The 21,428-nt window shown below is 39.7% G+C and overlaps 1 protein-coding gene across 1 annotated transcript in view; it reads right to left on the bottom strand.

Annotated features, from left to right (window-relative positions):
- PAPPA2 (pappalysin 2) overlaps positions 1 to 21,428 on the bottom strand; it is a 259,746-nt gene that overhangs the window by 86,221 nt on the left and 152,097 nt on the right. Inside the window, exons 12-13 of the mRNA XM_063106943.1 lie at positions 14,168 to 14,303; positions 13,750 to 13,966 (exon numbers count right to left, since the gene is read on the bottom strand). Coding sequence (XP_062963013.1) covers positions 13,750 to 13,966; positions 14,168 to 14,303 — 353 coding nt within the window. The remainder of the gene's footprint in view (positions 1 to 13,749; positions 13,967 to 14,167; positions 14,304 to 21,428) is intronic.

Here is a 21,428-nt window from a genome sequence, read left to right as displayed (position 1 = left end):
AAGACAAGAGGGTGTAGCCTAAAGGACAGGTAGTGGTTTGGACATAGGGCTTGCGGCCACTCCCATCAGCAGACTTCCTCTGCCTCCAGGGCTATGGTGCAGAGGGAACCAGAAATAGCCTGAAAGTCCTTCCAACCAGAGCTTCTGGACAAATCCGTCAACAGTGTCTGTCTACTTGGCAGTCTGGCAAAATGACAGAACCCTGGAAATATTGGTTTGTTTTTATTTTCTGTGCTTTCTCCACCAGCTGCTGTGAATACAAACCATACTGACAGGGCCAGCCCTGAACAAAACTGGGAAAAATAGGTGACATTTTTAATCCATCCCTCTTTTCATCACCACTTTTTCTACTCCTCATGTTGTCCCGAACTTCTAGATGCCTACACCAGGTTGTACTTCAGCAGGGCGCTGGTCCATTTTTTAAATTATCGAGCTCTGTAAGAAAATATTTCTGGTATAAATAGTTGGTAAAGACTTAAAACATTTCTACTTCTAGTATATATATTTACTATTTTAAAGAGACTTCTGGAGATTGTCAAGACTTGAAGAAAATAATTCCTAATGATGGTACTTCAGACACTGTGATAAGTAACTGGGGAGTCATTGTTTTGAAATCAGCCTGTTCCTAGGCAGTAGACTTTAACCCTGAGTCTTTCTGAAATGGTTGTGCCTGTCCCTAGCTTTTGACCAAAAGCTGCAACCCAACTGATTCTCAGAATGTATCCCACTAAGAAAAGCCTCAGACAAGGTAATAAAGGCTGTTCTAGAATAGTCTTAGCCACACTCCAATGAGCCACAAATGAGACCATGTCCATGGCCTCTTTATTATTTTTTCTACAACCCTATTAAGAACAAAACAGTTGGAAAGACTCAAATAGCTGACTGTGCCTCCCAAAGCAGACCCATCATCCCCCAGGCAATCTGTCATCAGCCAGGGGAATCAAATCCTCTCCAGTGGGTTCTTCTTCCCTCTTATTTTATGGACAAATCATTCTGGGAAGAGGAAGTTGGGCAAGAAACCTAGGGAACAACTGAGCATCTATAATCCTTTCCTTGATTAAAAGAAACTAAGAAGAAACAAAAACAAATTCAAAGTTAATTTGCAAAACTGCTTTGAGGACAAAGATAATCAAATGAGTAGAAATGCAGTCCATACTTCATTTCAATAGTGCCTTTCCTGGCAGGGAGAGAGAGCATTCCCATCCCTCTGGAGCATTAAGAGAACCCTCTGCTAAAATACAGATGAGGAGCCAAAGAGTAAACAAATGCTTTAACCTGAAGTCCCTAAGCAAAGGAAGGGAAGAAGCCCTTCATTTTGTGAAGCTCTCAAAAGGAGGGTAATCAGGAGGTTCCTCATAGGAGGAAGCAAAGGAAGGAGAGACTGGCAAGGTACTGCGATGCAACTGAGGCTGAGGAAGAGGGGAAAGGGCTGGCATTTCACATCTGAGCTCCAAATAATTGAAGCTCAGTAGAAGCTGGTAAAGCAGGGGCAACGAGGCTTCCAAGGAATAATGAAACATAAAGCAAAAAGACAGATAATAGAGATGGAATAATCCTGCTACCAAGACCAGACTCGGAAACGGATGACAGCAGGGACGGAATGCCAAGATGCTGAGCTGTGCCCCAGCTGCCTGTCCTGGACTGGGGCTCAGAGGCTCTATGACCCAGCCCCTCCTCTACCTGGAACCTATAGTATAACCAGGAAAAAAAACGTTCACACATGAGTTCCCACATCTCCTAAATGAAAAACACAGCCGCTTCCTCCTAGAAATTCTCTGGAGATTATTAAGGTCATAGAAGTGAAATTATATGGGAAAGTTATCTTTCTTTCTAGCACACTCTTCCACTCCCAACCACAATCCCATGTCTATAGTGAATTCTCCAGAAACAATGGAGGCAATACGTAAATCATCTATATTTGACCTAATGACGCAGGTTATATCTTCTCAGTCAACAGATCCACCTTGTCAAGAACACACATTTTTTGTGTTGCAAATACAGAGGCCCACTGAAAGGGGATCTGAAGAGACAAGGCCATGGGGATAAGTCAGCCTGAGGCAGCGGTAACCTTACGTGTTTCCCAAGTTCATCATAAATGGCAAACAGAAAATCGATTTATTTAGTGATAGCTAATTGTTGATTTTTCTCCCTGGATTATTTATTTTTGCAGAACCTGCTTCAGGAAACAGTAACCTGAAGAACAAGACAACAAATTGTCTAAACTAGTATACATGTTCATGAATTTGCAGATTTCTATCTGTGTGGATCCTGAGGCATTCCAAACCAAACTAAATATACATTATTCATTGATTACTCTTTTTTTTAAATTACCTGCTTCTCTTTTTTACTGCATAAGCATGGTTAGCAAAGCATGTCAGGTATGTTAATTATATATATGTATGTGTGCATTGAGTAATCAATGAATAATGTACAAAACCAGGTCCTGACCCCCTGGGCAGGGGGCATGGTAGGTGTAGCACTAGCAGCAACCAAAGTTATGCTGGGTTGGGAGGAGCGTCTGGTCATTACTTAAGCAGTAGTTGAGTAGCCTACTAATAGCCTACTATTAGGTATGCTACTTAACTGCTTAATTATGCATGCATTCATGACACACCTAACCAGAACATTTCTGATATATTTATTGAAAAAAAAAAAAAAAAACCTGCCTAAAAGTGGACCCAGGCAGCTCAAAGCCCTGTTGGTTGAGGGTAGGTTATATACAAGAGTTGGAGGCTAAACTCCAACTGATGTCCACAGTAACAGACTAATAGTAAGTGTATTTAATGCAAAAAGCAAATTCTCAGTTTAAGGATTGTTGCCTTGAATATAGAATCATCATACAAGAGCACAATGTGTGGCTCATTGTTTTTCCTTGGTTCAGATGTTATGTGTTCATGCTTAGTTTGTTTTAAGTAAATAGGATAATACAGATTTATGATGAAAGGAAAAAAGGAAAGGAGAAGAGAGGAGGAGAAAATGTGGGAATGGCATTGCTCTTTAAAAAAATATTTATTTTTTGCTTAAAAAAATAATACACTTTCTTACAGAACTAAATGTACTCTTAACCATTCAATCCAGCAATCACATTCCTTGGTACTTATCCAAAGGAGTTAAAAACTTACATCTATACAAAAACCTGCATACAGGTGTTTATAGCACATTTATTCATAATTGCCAAAACTTAGAAGCAACCAAAATGTCCTTCAATAGAGTAAATGTATAAATAAACGGTGGTACATCCAGACATGGAATATTATTCAGCGATGAGAAGAAATGAGCTATTGCAAGAACTGGGCAGGTGCCCAGGTCTCAATCCCTCCATGGAACCTCCACATCCTGGCTCCCTGGATGGACCAAGAGACTGCACCTTCACTGAGCACTGCTACTGAGTCCTCGGGGCCACGTCCCTGGCCACAGTGGAGGTACTGGTTTGCATGGCTTCATCATTCAGGAGTCCGACGCCTCCTTCTAGCCACTTTCTTCCAGGAATACCTGCTGCCCCACGTGCCCTCTGTGTTCTCCAGTGCCTCCAGGCAGAAGCCCAACTTGAATGCATGCTCTGGAAGAGACGCAGTTGCACCAGCTGCAAACCGCACACTCAGGAATATAACTCGAAAACCCAAGGACACATGCCCCTCAGAGACTCCATGAGCTACTGGAGAGTACATCCAGGGGACCCTTCTTTCCTGGAGCTGTCTCCACATCAAAGACCCTAGAGGGTGAGTCAGAAATGGCCAGGAAGGACTTCCAATCAAGATGGCAGAATACATGGTACCCAGCATCTATTTCCCACAATCAACCAATTTACAATTATTAAAAAACAACAACAGCCAAGCTGGGGCCACTACAGCTCAGGGGAAGAGGAGGAAAGACCTACAGAGTTCACGAAGGCAGGAGAAGCCATGATGAGAGAAAGAAAAAAACACTCCAATCATGTCAAGCCCTGACCACTTCAAGCCTGGCCCTGGTAAGCACGTGGAGCAAAAGCTGGCAAAAGCCACTGCTGAGTCCTTCCTATGAAGTTGCTTGGAAGCTGCAGGGGAGAAGAGTGCCTTGGTGGCTCCCAGGTCAGCAAGACCTCTCACAGGATTCCTGTGGACCCACATAGGAGCAAGGGGACACAGACAACTGAAAAAAGGAGATGTCAGAGGCCAGTGAGTCATTGCAAGGGACTGGCACATGACCCATCCCATGGGAAGTGTTTGGAGTGTGGGAAGTGGAGGAGATGGGCCCACTGGGGGAACAATGGGGCACAGCCTGGACAGAAGATCTGCCCCCCAATCAGCACAGGAAACACTCAGTGGAGACTCTTTAGTAGTATAGATCTGCAGGGGGTACAGTTTGCTGAAAAGACTCAGGCCCAGACTAGAGCTTCCACACAACCCAGGTGTACTGGACTTCACAAGACCCGGAAGTGCTTATAAGGTCAACCATTAGAAATTGAGCTGCACAAAAAGCCCATGCCAGAGAATCAGCAGCAAAGCAGCAATTTAGCTCAACCACAGGGCTCAAGTGCTGGTCCCCACAGGAAGTTCCCCCATTTTAGAAATAAGCAAAGGACAACAAATTAGTTCAAGTGCAGAGTTGAAGTGGTGGGAATAGCAAATAATATAACACAGAACTGAAAGAAATAACAAAAAATCCACATATCAGAGACAAACTTCTCATATTAACCAGTAAAGGTCTAACACCACCAAAGAACACCTATAACACCTACAAGGACCAGAAGCTCCCCAGGCTACCAAGGTGGTGCAGTGGGGGGCCACGGGCCTCAGCCTCACCCCCACCAAGTCTGGATCCAGCCCAGCCACAACTGAGCCACTGCCAGAAGCCCCGGACTCCCCCACCAGAACGAGGGGAGTGCCCCAGGCCTTGACCATGCCCCCTCCTTTCTCCTCCTCTTTCTCTACCTCCCTTCCGTTCCCTCTCTCTCCTTCCTCCCAAACGTTCCGCAACAACATCTCAGAATGTAAAAAAATAATAATAATAACAATATTTTTTTAAAAAATGAGCTATCAAGCCTTGAGAAGACATGGAAGAATGTTAAATGCCTAGTATTAAGAGAAAGAAGACAATCCAAAAAGGCTACATACTGTATGATTCCAACTGTAGAACATTCTGGAAAAAGCAAAATTATGGAGACTCTAAAAGATCAGTAGTTGCCAAGGGTTTGAGGTGGTGGGGGTGGGTGATGAATGGTCAGAGCACAGAGGATTTCTAGGGCAGTGAAAATGCTCTGTATGATACTGTAATCGTGGATACATGTCATTATATATTTGTCCAAACCCACAGAGTATACAATACAGACAGTGGGTCTTAATGTAAACTATAGACATGGGATGATTATGATGTATCAGTATGTGGAGGCAAGGGCATACGGAAAACATGTACCTTTTATTCAATTTTGCTATGAACCTAAAACTTCTCTAAAAGAATAATCTTTAAAAACAACAATAATAATGCTCTTTTGAAATGCATTTAAAAAAATGCATTTGAAATCCATTTAAAAAGTTGTCATTTTTTAAATTAGTTCTATAATTCAATGCACATTATATTAACCTTTTCCAAAAGACAGCCTTGCATAAAGTGAAACACATGCATACATACACACCAACACATACACATACATATATATGACCACACTTCATTAGACCAAAATTTCTAACTCTCAGTTATCCATTATTAGGAAAAGAATCAGAGCATGGATAATTTAAACAGTAACCAAAATTTTTTATTTTTGGATTTTTATATAATTTTATTGTTTTCTAGGAAATAAACCGATCTTACTGATTAAATTTTACTTTAACAAATATGATTACAATTTCAGTTGAGCCATGGAGAAGGTGGTTCTGTAGCAGGCTAAGGAATAAGAAAAAATGAGCTTGTGAATAAAATCTGGACAAGGATCATTATAAAATGGACATGTTATATCTAGATAACAGAACGTTGAGAGAATATTATCTGGTAGAGGGCTTTCTGGATAACTAACCCTCTGAAAACTGGGGAATTTCTATGGGAAGACCTTGCTCTTAGAATCACTACTCCTCCCCCTCATGCTTTTTTCCTGCATGCAAACTCTTGACATGTCCCTTGGGGCCCAAGCTGCCTAGTAAATTGAAACAAGGTGGCTACAGTGTGGGGCTCTATCAGGATGTGAGACACATACAGATTCTTACAAATCCAAGTTCTATGCATGCATTCACCTAGCCCAAGCTAACGAATTGTGGTAAACATGACTCCTGACTTCTGGAATCCACAGCCTTGTGTAATCCCTTCATCTTGAGTGTGGGTGGCACCAATGACACTTCTCACCAACTGAATATGGCAAAAGTGACAAGATGTCACTGCTGCGATCATGTCACAAAAGATTGTAAAGTATTTTTCCTGAGAGACTCTCCTTCTTATTGGCTTTGAAGACACAAGCAGCTATGCGGCTTCTGTGCAACATCCAGCAGGAAACTGAGGCCCACACTCTGATAGGGTTTGGAGGCAAATATCAACAAGCATGCGAGCTTGGAAGTGGCCTTCCCCAACCACGCCTCCATATGAGAACTCACTGCTGGTGGACAGCACATTACAGCCTTCCAGAGGACCCGGCTAAGCCTTGCCTAGACTTTGACCCCCAGAAACTGTGAGATTATAAATGTGCATTGATTGAAAATGCTAAATTTGTAGTAATATTATAACTCATACTAGAAAACTAATACACACATAAACCAGGCTTTCAAAATTACAGTTGCTCTTCCTGGATTAGCTGCACTTCTAGTCTCAGAGAGAATGGAGTATTTTTTCTCAGATTTTCTCTTGTCTGAGAAGGACGTTCTTCTTATCTATGACCCCCACAGGAGCTGGGTCAAAACTTCTTTTTTTCTTATTAACCCAAATCCCCTGAATTCTGACCATAAAATTGTCCTTATTTAGATTATACATTTACTCAATTTCCCCCAAAGCCCTAAATTTCTTTACAATTCCACACTTTATAACCTACTACATCAGGTATCTCCAGCTCACCTGCATTACCTGGAGCCAAATATAACTGCATTATGTTTCACCCTTTCCTCAAAATAAATATGCCCACTTACATAAAATATATCAAAAATATAGGTGTTCTTTGTTATCTTAGGGCCAGTTAAACTCTCGTTACCGCAGTCCACATTACAGGAAGGGTGGCAGGATTTCAGGGAGGGTGCAGGATCTTTTGGAGAGTAGCAGACATGAATACATTTCTGAAACAGTTTGCCATTAATACAATGGAAGCTTTCCTTACTAGAAACAAATAACTGTATTTCAGTCTTAGTTTTGCTAATCAGAAATAAGGTGAATTTTTGCACTGAATCTCAGTTTCCTCAACTGAAAAATGATTCCTGGCACACAGTGGCACTTAAATATTTTTTGAATAAAAATTAGTCTCTTTCTATACACAAGCACATGTACATAACAGAGTCGCAAACACACACACACATACACACTCCCACACAACACGCTATATAGAATAATTAGTTTTACAAATCAATTTACATTAAACTTTTCAGAAGTCTTTCTTTACTTGAAGTAAAGAATTTGTTTTAAAAGGCTTACTAGTTTGAAATGAAAGAAAGAAGTTTTTCTTTTACTTGAATTAAAATACAGCAATATATATAAAATATGCACACACACATCCATTGTATTAGACCCAAATTGTTACAAAAATCAATTCTCAATTACCCACATCAATTAGCATGAACATACACACACACACACGCACGCACGCACGCACTCACGCACACGCACATATATACATACGAGAGGAACTAGAAAGAAGAGAAAAAAACAGGTTTCTACATGGATATTCATCTTAAGAGATTAATGTCCCATTCAATTTTATATTAGAATACTTGGCCTTGATAAGCTACAGTTTAAGGCAAACCTAAGAATCTACTACAGTTTTACATTTATATCGATAACTTGTTTTTCACCTTAATCAGAATGTATATTTTACTGAATAAACCAATGAAGTATTTATACTTTGTGTTTGCCTTGGACTTAAGCTAAGTCCAAAATATGAAAAGAAGAAAATACACATTTCTACTTAGCTCAATCTATTTAGAAGTTACATTGAAAAATGGTTTAAGTATTGAAAAAAACTTAAAGGACATTCTATCTTAAATATAAAAGACAGAGAGAAAAGAGGTTTCTTTTTGGTTGTTTGATAAGACCTTCTCTGGCAGTTACCAACTTAATTCCTCTCAATTCCAAATCTGCCCTTCATTGCCATACCTGTGACAATAGAACTGAACCATATAAATATCTCTCCTTTGCCAGCTAGCATGATGTCACATTTTCTCAATAGGTGGCATTGGACAGACATCGCAGGACAAAGGGGCTTATCTTCTTCATTCCTACATCCAGCAGTGTGGGGGACAACCAGTGGTGCTCACCACCTAGCAAGTTTCAAGGACACTCTGCATGTCCCAGCAAGGTCCACCAGCACACTAGCTGGCCTTCCAACAAGTTTCAGTGGCACCTCGGTGGGTGTCTTCCCATCAAGTTTCATCCGTGCCCTGTGGGTGGCCTCCCAGAATGTTTAAGCAGCACCTAATGGCAGCTTTCCAATAAGTCCCAGTAATGCCGCAGCAGGCAGCTTCTTAACGAGTTTGCGTCAGCACCCCAGTAGGCAGCTTCCTGATTACCAGCCCCATCGTGTGGAACCTCAGCAAACTTCTCTGCCATCCAGCCTGCTACAGCTCCACCTCCTCCAGTGAGATCTGAATCTCAGCTTTGGGTGGGGAGCCTCTTCCATACCTGTTCCTTCCCTGGATACTCTTAAAAGCAATGCTTGCTTCCTTTATCCACCATTCTTCTATTCTTGAGTGTACTCTTTACCCCTTGGTACTTAATCCTCTGTTACCAGTTTATTTTTATATGTGTGTGTGTATTTTTTTTTTTTTTTTTTTTGGTGGCTGGCTTGACCTTGGTGTTATAACACCACACACTCAGCCAATAATTTTCTACATTAAACTTTTCCTATTCTAATTATGACATACCAACTGGACCCCAACTGACACAGAATGATACTAGGAATGCTACTAGGAGATAGATTCACAAAGATGAGATGTGGCAATCAGTTTGGTTGTGCATTTATTTGGGCTTGAGTACAATGTTGAGCTCCTTGTCAATGGGAAATGGGACGCTAGTCCATGGCATGCAGTGGCCTCATAATTAATCAAGCCGTCACATTTGGTTGATTGTGATGAAGACCCAACTGAAACAATGCCACAAGGAGTCCAAGGGGCTGTTGTACTTGACTATAGGCATCCTGCACAACACTGGCTGAGCATGTCATAGCAGCAGAAGAGAAGATAGCACACCAAAACCAGGACAAGAAACCCCTTCTTCCTGCGATGTTTCTTAAGCACCCACAGCACTTAATGTGGTGCCAGTTGGCAAAGGATAAATACGAGTATTATAATGCAGGTGATGAGGGTGGATTTAGAGCCAAGAGGCCACGAATTGATTCCTAACGGGCACACCTTCTAAAAAGAAGATGATAAAAAATAAAGATGAGGAGTGATGTGGAATCCGCCATGGACGATGTCCCAACCTGATATTAGAAGGTGTTTTAAAGGTGTTTTAAACTCTACAGGTACTATCTCAGTTAATTTCACAAGAATACTATGACAACTTCTCCCTTCTTTCCACTTATATACCAACAACACGGAAAAATATAAAAATTCTTATCAATAACATAAACCCAGACTGACAGCCAGAATCTGTGAGGATTTCCTCCTGATTGCAAAATGTACTAGAGTTAAATTGAAAAATGTAATTGGAAGCCAAAGCATGCACTTTTTGTTTTCTGAACAAAAAAGTGAGCAAATAAGAAATAGAGCCATACTAAGAGAAAGAAATAGAGCATTCTTCACTCTCCTACATTCTCCTCTTTACTAAAAGAAGGAAACAGGTCATTCTTTCATTTCCTGGCCCCTGTAAAGACTAGAAAACTGGGCACTGCTTTTCATGGATCACAGATCTCTTCTCCCTCCATTATTCCCACCAGTACCAGCCTTTCCCTGCTCATTTCAAGACTTCAGGTCGGAAAGTAGAAGGGTCTTGGTGAGGTGGAACGGGGGTCACTGGGCGTGTAGAGCCATTGGCAAAAGCCATAGTATCCCGGAAGATAAACATCCCAAAAGTAAAAGTGCTACAAAGTCCTAAAAGTTCCTAGAGGCTTGAGGGTCATGAGATACATTTTCAGAATAAAATCTTGCAGTAGTTTTACATGGTAAAATCGTACCGTCTTTGTAAACAGTGCAATGCAGCCATGTGCCCTGGGCTCATTGGCACTGAAAACAGAAAAAGGTTAAAAATAAAAGAAAGGCAAACATTTATCAAGCAAATACAAACAAAAGGAAAGTAGGGATGGAAATTTTAATTCCAGACAAAGTAGAATACCAAGCCAAAAGTATTTAAAGGGGCAAAAGGGTTGGCAAGAGGTATGGTCTTAATAAAGATAAAACAGTCAGAAAAAGTTTCATACCTAATTATGTAACATCAAATTATGAAAAGCAAAAGCTTTGAAATACAAGGAAAAACTGAAAGAAGAACAATTGTTTGGAAGGTTTACACCATATTCTCAGCCTTTTATAAGGCAGGTAAACAGAGAAATCTAGGTAGATAATAGGGAAAGTGTAAATGCTACAAAGGGATGAGTAGTCAAAAGTTTCAGTCATTGTCATAAGCCCGTGTTCTGGAAAAGGAGATAATGTTCTTCATCTCCAGAAGATTCTACACTAGAGGACACTATGGGTATACCACCAGGTATTGATTTTACTTAAGTGAGAAGCAGGGAGGAATTATTTTGTCCAAGGCACATTTAGGTTTATTGGCTTTCAGCTGAAATTCTGTGGGCCAGTCAAATTGGTTCAAAAATGTAGTATTGTAGGAAGGACAGGCCGCTGGTCACTAATAGCTAGTTAAATATAAATGGATAACACATCTTCTACTGCCAGGCATCTGTCAGCTCTTCCCTGCCCATGTAAGTATTAATGGAATTCAGGTCATAAAGGGTATGAAGGAGGTAGCCAGGAATCCCTCTCACTATGCACAGAATTTGAGGGTTTCATATTATGGTGTATCTACACGTACAACTGTGATTGATACAAGGCAGCAAAAAGATTTCTACTATTTGAGAGTACATGAGGTTTCTGATTTTAAACACATTCGCAATGAAAGTATATGGGATTTATTAGGTTTTGTGCACATCAAAATTTACAATATTGCACTGATTTGCTGGCTGACAAGGAAAAGCAAATTTGCATGGCTCTTGTCAATCACATGTGGTTTGGAAATGCTTATGCATTCCAGATACACTCTGTGTAAACTGGAGAATCATATCCTATTTCTACTGGTTTGCATGCATGCATATAAAACTTGTTTTCCCACAGTGCCACATGAAAATAAGTGAAGACCTAGCAGCAGTGATCTCAATTAATCAACTTCTTTGTCGAAACTATACAGCTATGATGGTGAGAAGAAGTCTTGTCCCTCATATCTAGAGAGGCTGTGACTTCTACTATGTTGGTTTGCTTGTGCAGTTCTGTTCCACAGAGCACCTACAGGTAAAGTCAGCAACTGTCACTCAGCACAGTTTCTGGTACCTACTCTGTGCCAAGCCCTCTGCTAGGTATTGGAGATAATAAGCAGAATTCCCACCCTAGAGAGCTCAGAGTTAAATGAGAAAGAACAGCAGGTAAATGAAGAGTTCCCACCCAAAGTGATAGCTTCTTTGGAGAGTTTGGGTATGTACTATGTCCTATGGAAACAGGGAGGGGGTTTGCCAAAACTTCACAGAAGGCGAATCCTGATGTAAAGTATGAGTTGAAGTAAAGAAGGACTGGAAGTCATTCAAGTAAGTAGAAACATTATGTGCTAAGCTCATCAAGAACACATGCTTCAGGGACCTGAAAGAAATTCTATGTGGCTTAAGGCCAGAGGTAGAGCCAGTAGAGAAAATAATTTGAAAGTAATGAGGGACAGGCAATAATTCTCATAAACAATGTTATTTTAGTAACAATAACATTGTTTATTAGAATTAATAATCTACATTCTTGAGTTAATATTTGAAGGCGTTTGTCACTAAGAAGATATTAAAGTTACAGATGAACTAGCTAATGTTACAATGCCCATTATCTAGACTCTATGTTTTACTGTTTCTCCTTTCCTAGCACTTAGAACAATGTCTAGCACATAGTTAGTGCTCAATTAGCATATGCCACTATTACTACATGTGATACATAGCCTCTAAAACGGACCCCAGTGATTCATGCCCTTATGTAAACCTCTCCCCTTGTATGGGCTGGATTTACTGACTCCTTTCTAGTGAATAGGGTATGCCAGAAGTAATGTGCTGTCCTTCCCAACGTTATGTTATAAAAAGGCTGTGCTTCCCTCTTGGGCCGTCTCTCCTCTATTCACCCTCACTGGTTCTTTCTCTTGGATCATGAGCTGCCATGTCATAAGGACACTGAAACAGCTTGTGGAGAGGCCCTCATGGCAAGAAACTGAGCTATGCCTATGTGAAAAAGCCCATTGTTGACACCTATGTAAGTGACCATGGAGGGAGGTCTTCTGAAGCCTGACAATAGCCACGTGAGTGAGCTTAGAAGTGACTTCTCCAGCTCCACCCGAGCCTTGTGGTAACTGCAACTTTGACCAACTGCTTGACTGCAACCTCATAAAAGACCCTACGCCAGAGGCACCCAGCTGAGCTACATCCAGATTCCTCACCCACAGAAACTGTGAGATGATGTTTGTTGTGTCAAACCACTAAATTTTGGTATAATTTGCTACACAGCAATAGATAACTAATATACTGTACTAGTACTGTCTACTCCCTGTCATTTCAGGGCTGAGTTTCTGGTATACCTAGGATGGGCATGGGGTGGGGGGACTAGGGTTTCTTCTCGGTGATTGAGTGCTGATTGAGCACTGCATGGAACCCCAGCTTTTGTGACTAGGATCCCAATCACCTAGTAATAAGTACGTGATCTCCCCTCCCTCCCTGAGGAAATGAACCCTGGTACCTATAGTCTCATTCAATTGATTAGACCATAGTATGATGTAGCCCACCTGCAGCACAGACTGTTGTGTTTGGAGTGCTCCCTCCCCCAACCTTTGGCCTCCCTGTACAAGTTGCTGCCTAGAGTCCAGTAAACCTCACAGCCACATCTGCCTAGATGATGACAATCACAGATGTCCACAGAAAGACACATGAAGCTAATGTATTCCCTATTTTCATATGTAACCCTAAATGATTATATGACATGCCTTAGCAAGTAATTGTTAAACTTGCTGTATACACTGTCTAGGTGAGAACAAGTGGAAAAATATACATTGCCTAGGGAACATTGAGTTTTTGGCAGAGAATTTTTGGCAGTTTATGTAACAATGTTGACTTGAAGTCAGTGGTTTTATATGTAAAAAAGATGTTAAGACCTTGTTGCGACATTAAATATTTACATAAAAATTATGCTCAAATAAGGAAAAAAAGAGCAAAATATAAAACCTAAGCATGCCTTTTACAAATTATTCTTTGCTTGCTTCTTTTGTCTCTTTAGTAGTCCCTAAATCCATTTTTCAGTTAGTGATTAAGCAACCACTCGATACACAACACTATGTAAGTAAATGATAGCAGTGCATCACAACCACAAGAAGGTTTAAAAAAAAAACAAAAAAAAAAAAAAAAGAAAAAGAAGAAAGGGGACTTTGTACCTCTGTCTCTGATGACTTTGCCCCTTGTGCTCTGGGATGCAGTTATTGGAAGCTGAAGGACTGATGTGGGAGGATGTCCTTAGAGCCACGGCTGAGATGCCCACCAGTGGGGATGAGAAATTCAGCAGCACTGAGGTGGTATGGTGAAAGAGGACATGTGGGTGATGGGTCACATTGACAACCAGTGGGTTATGCTGGCATGATAGTTCATAGGTTCCTGAAGAGAAATAAGGACGTGAGTGATATTTTAAGCCATTCATCTAACACCATGTTTCCATATCTAGTATTCATTTTATCCTCTTAATAGCTGTGTGATGTAGGCAAGATCCCAAACAATCTCAGAGACAGCCATCAAGCTGACTCCTGGGTCTATTGGGTTGTCCTTTAGTGATACCAAAGGGACCATTGCAAGACTCACCAAGAGAGTGGTTGCTTCCACTGACATCAGTTAGGTAAAGGGTCACCGTTGACTGCTGGTGCTCCGCAGGGTCCATACCATCAGAAGTCAAGAAAATGAAAATTGCTGCAGCCACTCCTGGTCTATTGAAACACACCTAGGCATGAGCACACACCCGTATGAGTCATCATTTCCATTGGGATATCAAGGCAGGCACCATGACATTTTTATTCTTCTCAGATACTCATCATTTACAAAGTAAGAGCTTCCTTCTCCTTTACCAATGGGAAAAATACGAAATAGGTGCAGGAAGGTAATTAAGGTTGCATTAAACCTCAAGACGAGATGGAAAGGTGATAATTTTCAGCTACTGAGCATCCCGTCTTTTTCTGAGAGTGCTTACATCAACGATTTCTTTTTTTAACTTGGATCTGCCTTTCTTTAAATTTCTCAAAAAAAGATCACTCAAAAAAGACCATTGCTGGAGACAGTCAGCTGCCACATAGCCAACTGGTACCTACTTATTCCCAGAGTGAGAGAGGTGAGCGAGATGATTACCAAGCAAACGCCAAGTTCTGAACTGTTACAAGTTCTCAACTGCAATAGCTGCTGGTCCTGTCCTATCACCCTATCTCCTCCAACCCCCCAATTTTTATCAGAACCTCTCATTTAGCACATGAACTATGATACGGGAGGAGAGGCTACTGCAGTCTGTTACTTCTGAGATTAGAATCAGCCAAATGGCTTGTACTTATGCACTTTTCCTGGTGCCACAAGCATATATACCCTGTTCCTGACTGGAAAACAAGCCAACACTGAGGCACAGGAAAATCCAGATATTTATCAGGAATATTCCTAGATGGTTAGACTAATTAACACTAAAACAGTATTTCAAAGTAAACTACGGAAGGCTTGTCCCTGGGAGTCCTTTAGTAGAAAAGAAAACACGTCAGAAGTTGGAGGATAAAGTATAGTCCCTCTACCAGGTGAGAGTCCTGGGCTTATTTTCCACACTGGACTTGTTTGATGCAGTAATTCTACTTTTGTTTTACTTCCTAGAGCTGGACATTACTCTGAATTTCTGTTGAGAATACATTCCAACTTTTCCTGGTGTTACATGGGTGTTATAATATTAGAATGTGGTGCTGGACCTTACAAAGTTCTGTGTGCATTTCTCTAGCTTTTTATCAGGTTCTAAGGGGTATGAAGCCCAAGGAAAATCGTTCTCAGTGTAAAAGCTGGATACAACATCTAACAGCAGGGACCGCCTCTAAAACTGGGGAGCAGGAAGAGTAAAATATGTTTTCCATTTTAACAAGAATTCTTTCTTGTCCACAGACAGATTTTTTTCTCAGTCTTGGCAGTGTGTTTATAGAGTGTCCATTTGCACTGCTGGCTTAATTAGGGTGATTTTATGATTTGCAGTGGTCAAAGCAGCACAGCTCTCCCTCCTTCCTCTCCCCATTAGAGGGGAAGACCGTCCACACTCTCTTTTTACAGTGTTTTTTTTTTTTTTTCATTTCCCCTCTTTGAAGTAATAAATATTCCTTCATTACTTAAGAAACGTCCGGACCCATAGGTTACAGCTTACAATATGAAGTCCTCTGTCCCTGTCTGGATGAGGGCTAGACATGAAACACATCGTAAGGTAACTAGGAGCTTAATTCGAAGCCCTCAGCTCCAGCATCAAATGACATCAGGTCCCCTGGAAACTCCCACGGCCTCTTACTTTTCATATACCACAAAAGAGACCTGAGTACTGGAAAAAAGTTCTGGGTCATTTTCTGAGCCAGGAACTGACAGAGTCCAAACAAATATCTGGTGGCTTTACCCCAGTAGGCCTCAGATCTGAAGAGTAGAGTGGCTTCTACCAGTAACAGGAGAGCTCAGTCTTCCCATCTTCTTTTGAGTCCCAAAATAGATACCACCCACCTGAAATTAATTAGTAGAGCTAGGTCTCACCCTGTGGGTTTCCCTGTCCTAAGGGCCCATGCCCAAAACCTCCAACCCATTTTACACCTCCTAGCAATATGCTGCCTTGCTCTAAGGGCCTTTGAATACCAAATCATTTTAAATCTAAAAGCCTGTTCCTTGTGGCAGTGTCTGCACTGTGATTTGTGGGAAGAGGCTATGCAGAATTTCCAGGCCGTGGCTTAAGTAGGAAAACCACAGGTGAGACTTGCAAAGGAGACTCAGGCTGAGGAATGTTGGGCAACACAAAGCAAAGAGAGACAAGGATTTAATTGAGTCATAGAATGCTGAGTCTCACAGTGACATGAAAAGGTAGCCAATTTCATCCTCTTGGGAACCCCAACTATGTTCCATAGCAGCAACTAGAAGAAAAAGAAAGTATAAACTCTCTTGTACAAGTATTGCAGCCTCAGAAGCAGAAACTAGTCTTCATCTGCACATGCAGGGCAAAAGGAACCAAGTAAATTCACTGTTCTGGAGAGTTGACCAGGCAGAAGCTCTGGGTATGACTCTGGTTTTGACGCTTTACTAGCCAAGTGATCAAGCAATCCATCTCTCCTCTCTGAGCCTAGGGCTCCTCTTTTCCGCAGCTGAGAAATATGGATATTACCTATCTCACAAGGTTATTTTGAAGATTAAGTGATATCATGTGGAAACACATAGAACAGGGCCTATTGTATTGTAAGAACTCAATGTCCAATAATTCTTATTTCCAAATATTAATATTTTTTATCCTGTTAACATTGCAGGAAGAAAAGAAAGAATAAAATTTTTAAATTAAACCTACATCTGTATGTTTTTATGTATGGAGAATTATGCTTTTCTGAATGTCTAGGTTAAAATTTTTTATATATGCTGTTTTCAATTGACACTCGTAAAAAATGTGAATTGCTACTCCAGGTTCTGCCTCTATAGAAACTGTCAATATTTGAGGCTCTTAATATAGAATGTATCTCTACTTTATAAATGGAATCTATGAAAAATACATTATACATATAATTATTTTACTACACTTTTCAGAAAATCTAATTCAACATGCGTTTATTAAAAATCTACATTTGTTGTACATAGAGACATAGAAACTTCCAGAATTGACAGTGTAATTATAAAATTAAAAATGTTTTTTTTATTCAAAGGTATTTTTAGAAGTTTGCTCTTTCCACAGTCAAGTCGTAGTTGTCTTAATATATGTAATAGTCCAGACAATGTTTACTTTATATAAAACAAATAATGAATTTTATGATCGTACACTTGAAAGACAAGTAGCAGCTAGAAAAGAAAATTTGGCAACAGTAAGCTCTACTACTCCAGTCCCTTCACCACGGTAAGTATGACACTGCTCTTATCACCACACCAGATGCATAATTGTGAACAGCTGTCCCCTTCAGGACAAAGCTCACCTGAAGCATTCCCTGGGGACTTCTTAGATCTGAGATGTGTACCAGGCATGCCCAATAAGAAAAATCCAAAGGGCCAGAAAGTCAAAAGGATCGTTGTCCTTATCTAACATTTTATTATTTGTTTTGATAAGAAGATCACATTCATGTATTACATGGGCAACATAAAATTAATTTAAATATGTTCCTGACAAGAAAGAAAAACTACAGCTAGATACCAGGAAGGAGACAAAGCCCTCTAGAAAAGCAAGCAATTCTCAGGTCTGAGGAATGGTCTTTACATAGAGAGATTGCCAGTGAAATTAGCTCAGTGAATCCATCACAAAATACTTTGAATCAAAGAGAAAACATAAAGGAGACAGATAAATAGATAAACAGATCGATAGGTCAATAGATACTGACAGAAAGAAAGCCAGCCCCACATATTCATTTTTTTTTTTTTCATCCAAAGACTGCACATTAATTACTCGATCTAACCGCTGGCCACTGGTAAGGGGCAAGAATCGAAGAATGTCTCCCTAATGCAGAACTATTTGGACTTAAAAAATTCCTCTTCAATCTGCCTGCTGGGCACAGACATACTCAGGCTCCCAAGCCAAGCGTTTCAACTTCCAGGTTACCCTTTGTGGTGGTCACTGGAGAGCAGACCCTGAAACTGTACCACAAACTTGAAAAGAATCTCCTCTGAGGTTTAAAATGCTTTTGGTTAGTTATTGGGCTGTTGGTTTTTCTGCGCCTTTCCATTTTCACTCATCTATGGCATTTCCAGAGGGAAAGGGAAGGGCCTTGACCAGGAGAGAGTAGGCAGGCACCACCTTGTGTTTGTACAGCACCTTGTAGTTTGCTCAGCATGACCACATGCTTTGTGGAAGTCTCCACCAAGTTCATTGGGTTTTTATTCCAGTCTGGGATTTCTGAACTGTAATATCAAAGGTTTTATTATAGAAATGGAAACTAGGATTCTGAAAGCTTAAGTAACTTCCTCTAGGTAAATGCTTGAGAGGAAGGAACTTGGTTTTCCCACTTGAAGTTCTATGTTCTTTTGACTGCTCCAATGTTCTTAATTTGGGGTGAGCAGTAAATCATAGATTCCTTAGAAAATGTGCTGTCACTTGTGTCCTCCCTTCCCCAATAAAATGAAGTCACCTAAGCACTTAGACGTAAAAGCTTTACACAATTTTAGGGAGCTGACAGACACCTTTAAAAGCCATTCGTGATCCAAGTAGGAGCCAACAGAAATCAGATGTAGAATGCTTGCACTGTTGGTTGAATCATATGCCTTTTATTGTACATGAAAAGTTATTAAATATTAGCAATTTCATAAGGCTCAACCTAATAACATTGGCATCTATACAGATTATTTGCAAATCTTTATCTCAGAGTCTGAAACCTGGGGAAACCCCAATTAAGACAAAGCTTGAAAGAGAGAAAAGTTGTTATGGAATATAGCTGGAAAAGTTTCTCCTGGGAACAAGAATTCATAAGTGAGGGAATAAATGAGAGGCTTGCCCAGCCAGGCAATCTTCCATCCTGGATGAAAAACATTTTACCCCATTATTCACGAAACTTAGAGTCTGTGAAGTTGCTATGTCTGGGATCGGCAAAAGCGTCAATATAAAATCAAGAAAAAGTTAGATAAGTAGCAATCAAATAGGAAAGGGAGAAATGACCACTTTACTCTCTAGGAATAAACTGTTCAGCTACTGGGAGACGGAGTTCTTTTAATGCACGAGGCTAGCTTTCGATGGAAATGAAAATCACATACAGTCATCTCTGCTTTTGCAGGATTCCCAGGGAATGCAGGAATTCATGAAAGTTAATTTTCCAAATAGAAGATTTTCTTTAGAAGCACAAGCACTTTTTTAGATATTTCAATCATGCATATAAAAATAATTCCAATATACCTTAAAAGATTTTCTGCCCTTTTAAACAGAGAATCCTGTACTTAACTGAATTTTCACTTGATGAATCACAGGCAATTTTAAAGCATTTTTTGAACATCAATTATTTTACTGATTGCTAAGATAACAATCTTCTGAAACAGTGCTCTCAAATTTTAACATACATACAAATCTCCTAGGGATCTTGTTAAAATGCAGACTATGAGTTAGTAGAGCTGAGATCCAACTAGCTTTTCTAGTTAGCTTTTTGCATTGCTAACTAGCTTTCTGGTGACACTGATGATTCTAGCTACCAACCACAATTTAATAACAAGGTTTTAAAGGTATCAATAGATACAATTATCATTCCTCCTAACAGTTAGTGGTCAAAGACTGTAATATTTTTATCCATCATATTTATTCATTATCTTCTTTTCAAAATTCATCAACCTAAGCTTAAATGCAGAGCCAGGAGGAATCATCTAGTCCAAACACCTCATCTGAAAGAAATTTTGAAAGAAAATTGATACCCAGGGAGGTTATTTGATTTGTATAAGGTCACTTGACTGGTTAATGGTAAAAATGGGCTTACAATACTGTTCTTGTAAGAGTATTTTTTCTCCCAATTTCCCAGACAAGGAAAAACTGAGGGAGTTCACAATCACAGAACAAGCCTTACAAAATATTCTCAAGGGAGTACTGAGTCTGTTACCTGAAAAACAGCCATAACTACCATGAATACTCAAGAAAGAATAAAACAGCCATAACTACCATGAATACTCAAGAAAGAATAAAACTAAAATGCTAAAATTAAAATGCCTACAATAAAGAGAAAAAAAGTTTATCTACCATCCCAAGAAACCAACAAACACAGAAGACAAACAGTAAGTCAGAAAGAAAGGAATGAAAGCTATTTAAAACATCCAAACAAAAATCAATAAAATGCCAGGAGTAATCAACACCTTTCAATAATAACTCTTAATGTAAAAAGATTAAATTGCCCACTCAAAAGGCATAGACTGAGTGTTTGGATTAGACAGATGGACCCAACAATATGCTGTCTTTAAGAGACTCACCTAACCTGCAAAGACACACAAAAAACTAAAAGTGAAAAGATGGAAAATGATATACCATACAAACAAAAATGAAAAACAAGCTGGAGTAGCTATTCTTATATCAGATAAAACAGACTTTAAACCAAAAAGCCATAAAAAATGATAAAGGTGGCCACTATATAATGATAAAAGGATCTATCCAATAAGAAGACATAACAATCATAAATACATATGCACCCAACATTGGAGCACCCAGATGTATAAAGCAAACAAAATTAGAACTAAAGAAAGAAATATACACTAATACCATAATAGTAGAGGACCTCAACACCCAACTCTCAACATTGGACAGATCATCTCGGCAAAAAATCAACAGAGAAACAGAAGATCTAAACAACACTTTAGACCAATAGGACTTGGCAGACATCTACAGAACATTTCATCCCACAGCCTCAGAATATTCATTCTTGTCATCAGCACATGGTCACAAATAAAGTCTCAACAAATTCAAAAAAACTGGAATTATTCCATGTATTTTTTCAGACCACAGTGAATTAAAACTAGAAATCAATAACAAACAAAACTCTGGAAACTATACAAATACATGGGAATTAAACTACAGTCTACTTAATGACATATGGGTCCAAGAAGAAATTAAAAAGGAAATCAAAAAATTTATTGTAACTAATGAAAATAATGACACATCATACCAAAACCTGTGGGATACTGCAAAAGTAGTACTAAAGGGGAAATTTATCTCATTAATTGTTTACTTCAGAAGAATGGAAAGATGGAACGTAAACAACCTAACACTTCACCTTAAAGAATTAGAAAAACGAGAACAATCCAAACCCAAAGTTAGTAGATGGAAAGAAATAATTAAGATCAGAACAGTACTAAATGAAATAGAAACCCCAAAAATGATACAAAAGATCAATGAAACAAAAAGTTGTGGTTTTTTGAGAAGATAAATAAAGTT

This window comes from Cynocephalus volans, chromosome 8, assembly GCF_027409185.1.
Source record: "Cynocephalus volans isolate mCynVol1 chromosome 8, mCynVol1.pri, whole genome shotgun sequence".
Lineage (NCBI taxonomy): Eukaryota > Metazoa > Chordata > Mammalia > Dermoptera > Cynocephalidae > Cynocephalus > Cynocephalus volans.
The sequence above is the reverse complement of the archived record's forward strand: the minus strand, read 5'-3'. Positions and strand labels throughout refer to the sequence as shown.